General features: G+C 44.4%; 1 protein-coding gene across 5 annotated transcripts in view; it reads right to left on the minus strand.

The window, feature by feature from the left end:
• sema4ab (sema domain, immunoglobulin domain (Ig), transmembrane domain (TM) and short cytoplasmic domain, (semaphorin) 4Ab) overlaps positions 1-3,330 on the minus strand; it is a 42,642-nt gene that overhangs the window by 19,272 nt on the left and 20,040 nt on the right. For 4 of the 5 annotated variants that reach the window (XM_032536226.1, XM_032536224.1, XM_032536223.1 and 1 more), the window contains 2 exons: positions 2,422-2,516; positions 1-1,289 (listed from right to left, as the gene is read on the minus strand). The exon at positions 1-1,289 is cut by the window's left edge. In XM_032536226.1, the coding sequence (XP_032392117.1) occupies positions 466-1,289; positions 2,422-2,516 (919 nt within the window). In that variant the 3' untranslated portion in view covers positions 1-465. The remainder of the gene's footprint in view (positions 1,290-2,421; positions 2,517-3,330) is intronic. The other variant, XR_004335051.1, reaches the window with a different exon arrangement.

Below are 3,330 nucleotides of genomic sequence, written 5' to 3' on the forward strand. Positions count from 1 at the left end.
CCCTGGACACTATCCATTATATCCAAAGGTTAATGAGTAATTGTGTTTTCAATTTTAACCAAAAATAATCGTGATTATTATTTTTTCCATAATCGAGCCGCTCTAGTTAACAGTAAAATGACAGTTTGCTAACAGTTAAATGACAGTTAACTAAAGATTAATTAACTATCAATTTACCATTTATTAATGATGGTTATTATAAAGTGTTACCCATTCAAAACACAACAGTCAATGTGTTACAGTGTCTGGTAACAACAATTAAGTCCCATCTTAACAGTCACGTGTCTCCATTTAAGTACCACCCTATTAGAGTCAAATCTTACCGATCAGGATCAGAGTCCTCAGTGTACCGTGTCACTGACTGTGCAAACAGAACCATGCCCTGGGCTGACTGACAGTCACCATGGTGAATCTAGCAGCTGGGATGGCCTCCTCTCACCTCTAATGTCATATGTAACAGACTGTTCAGATAGGGGTGTTGGGCAAATGCCCATTAGAACCTGTAAGGGCCCCATTACAAACTAACCTACTGCCCTGTCCGCTGTGCAGGGCTTGTCCGTTGCGTTTGCTCTGAAACTGGTTCCCCCTGAGGGCCTCCTGCTCCACAGGAGTCCTTCTGTCAGAGTGTCTGGTTGGAGTTCCCGCCTGCGGGGCCGTTCGACTGCGGCAGCGTTGTCTGATGACATACAGAAGCATTGTGATTAGCAGACTGAGGCAGAGAGCTAGCAGAACCGACACAACCACAAGCTCCTTTAGGTAGCAGGGGCCTCGGGCCAACAGCAGGAGCTCCCCATCCTGAAACTCTGCCTCTTTCTGCCTAGATTCCTCTGTCCGAAAAGTCACGTTTCTGCCCCGCTGTCTGGTGGTGACCTGAGTGTCCCTGCTGGACTGTGTTGGCTCAGTCTCTTGTTGTCTTGTGTCTGCCCTTTTAGGCCAATTCCCCACAGAGGCATGCAGTCCAGGCCCCGGACTGCCCACAGCCTTTGTGGTGGGTATTGGGTGTGTCTGAGGCCAGGAGTAGCTGGTTGGAGTTTGAGTCATGAGGATGCTCTTCTGTTTGACATAATAGATGGCCATAGTCTGCTGGTAGCCGTTCTCAGTGGACAGGCAGAGGTAGTGGCCCAGTGTGGCGGGGGTGGCCACAAAGCTCAGACTCCCATCCTCCAGGTGCAGGTACAGGTCCGAGGACAGCCGGCTGTTGGGACGCTCCCACAGCTGCTTTGAGAGCTGCGACGCCGCGGGACACTGCAGCCACACCACTTCATTCAGAGACACGGTCACCAGCTCACCTGCTCAAAAAAAAAATATACACAGATTCCCTTCATGACCCCTCTACTCAGCATGATCAAGTATGAAAATACTGCCAACAGCAATCTGAAGTTGCCAAGGAATCTGCTGACATTAAGGAAAATGTGCATGTTACATCGACATGTCCAAATGTCATAATGAAAGCAAAAGGCTCTAAGCAATCTCGTTATATTCACAAGCATTTGTTACATACTCCACATAACCCTGCTCGATCTACTCGTCTCCTCCACCCAGTTTGCCAGGTGGTTTTTATCAGGGTAGACTAGGGTAGATTTCAAAGTGAATGGCGCAAGACCTGGGTTGCTACCAGCTGGGGCGGGGGACAAATTCTGTGATTGGTTGGTAATGACAGTGGGGCAGTCATCACCGGTCCCCGCACTGTTTGAAAAAAACAACTAATTTTGTCTCACTGTGCTTTACGCTGGGTTTTCACCACGCTAATATATCTAATTACTCTCAAATAACAGTCTATAATGTATTCCATTTTGGAAGTAACTTGCCTAACACTGTAGCTGTGTACCTAGCAAGCATTAGCAGCATATTCAACAGTAAAGTAGCTACACCTTTTAAAGGATCCCTTGGTAAATCAGCCTCTGCCGGGTAGAAAGTGATGTAACAAAGCTGAGTTAGCTAATTTCGTTAGCGACGCTAGCTAACGTTAATTTGCTTTGATTTCACTGGGTCTTGCTGCTTTGATGTACTGACATTATTAGGCAATGTTATGTTCTGTTATCCATTTTCTTAATTTAGCAAGTCTCGGTATTTGAAAGCCGGCATACTGGCGTGCAATGTATAATGTCTTTGTAATATGGAGTCTGGAGATCCTTTTTTCTTGTTGAAGGGGAAATCTATTCTTGGGACATGTTTGTTTCTACTGTTTCAACTGAATTTTATTAATGTTGATCGTGTTTTTATGCTTTGCTCGGTTTGTTTGAGTTCTGCATTAGCAAAGCACAAAAAAATAGATAATTATAAAAAGATATCTTTATCTGGAAAGGTAAATGTACTTGCCCAAAGGCCAAGTGCCTCAAAAAGTTAATGTCAAGCCCTGTCTTCTATGGAGTATGTAACCAGCTTCACCAAGGCAAAGCAACTGAAGTAGGTGACACTTACCTGCAGGCAGTTGGTTTGGACCAAATCTGGTTCTATGTGTAAATGAAACAGTGTTGCATGCCTCTTCCACGTTCCCTTTGTCTATGTCCTGGCCTCTGGGGAGGGAGAACTACAGTCAACAAAGAAGGCTGGTACAACTGTCATTTTCAACGGCCATCAGCAGCCCCACACACACACACACACACACACACACACACACACACACACACACACACAGCACACACACACACCACACACACACACACACACACACACACACACACACACACACACACACACCAACCACACACACACACACACACACACACACACACACTTTTTTATAAGGTATTGTTGTGTTGTGTGTGTGTGTGTGTGTGTGTGTGTGTGTGTGTGTGTGTGTCATCTGAAATGAGAACAGAGATTTTTAACAAAACATCCAGCAGCATATACAGTGGGGAGAACAAGTATTTGATACACTGCGGATTTTGCAGGTTTTCCTTCTTACAAAGCATGTGGAGGTCTGTTATTTTTATCATAGGTACACTTCAACTGTGAGAGACGGAATCTTAAACAAAAATCCAAAAAAAATCACATTGTATGATAAATAATTAATTTGCATTTTACTTTTATAATATGTTACTTTTTTGGAAGAAGTAACTAAATCCATTTGAAGTATTTGTTTACCTACCAACCAGTAAGAATTCCAGATCTCACTGACCTGTTAGTTTTTCTTTAAGAAGCCCTCCTGTTCTCCACTCAATACCTGTATTAACTGCACCTGTTTGAACTTGTTACCTGTATCAAAGACCTGTCCACACACTCAATCAAACAGACTCAAACCTATCCACAATGGCCAAGACCAGAGAGCTGTGGAAGGACATCAGGGATACAATTGTAGACCTGCACAAGGCTGGGATGGGCTACAGG

This window comes from Etheostoma spectabile, chromosome 14, assembly GCF_008692095.1.
Source record: "Etheostoma spectabile isolate EspeVRDwgs_2016 chromosome 14, UIUC_Espe_1.0, whole genome shotgun sequence".
Taxonomy (NCBI): Eukaryota; Metazoa; Chordata; class Actinopteri; order Perciformes; family Percidae; genus Etheostoma; species Etheostoma spectabile.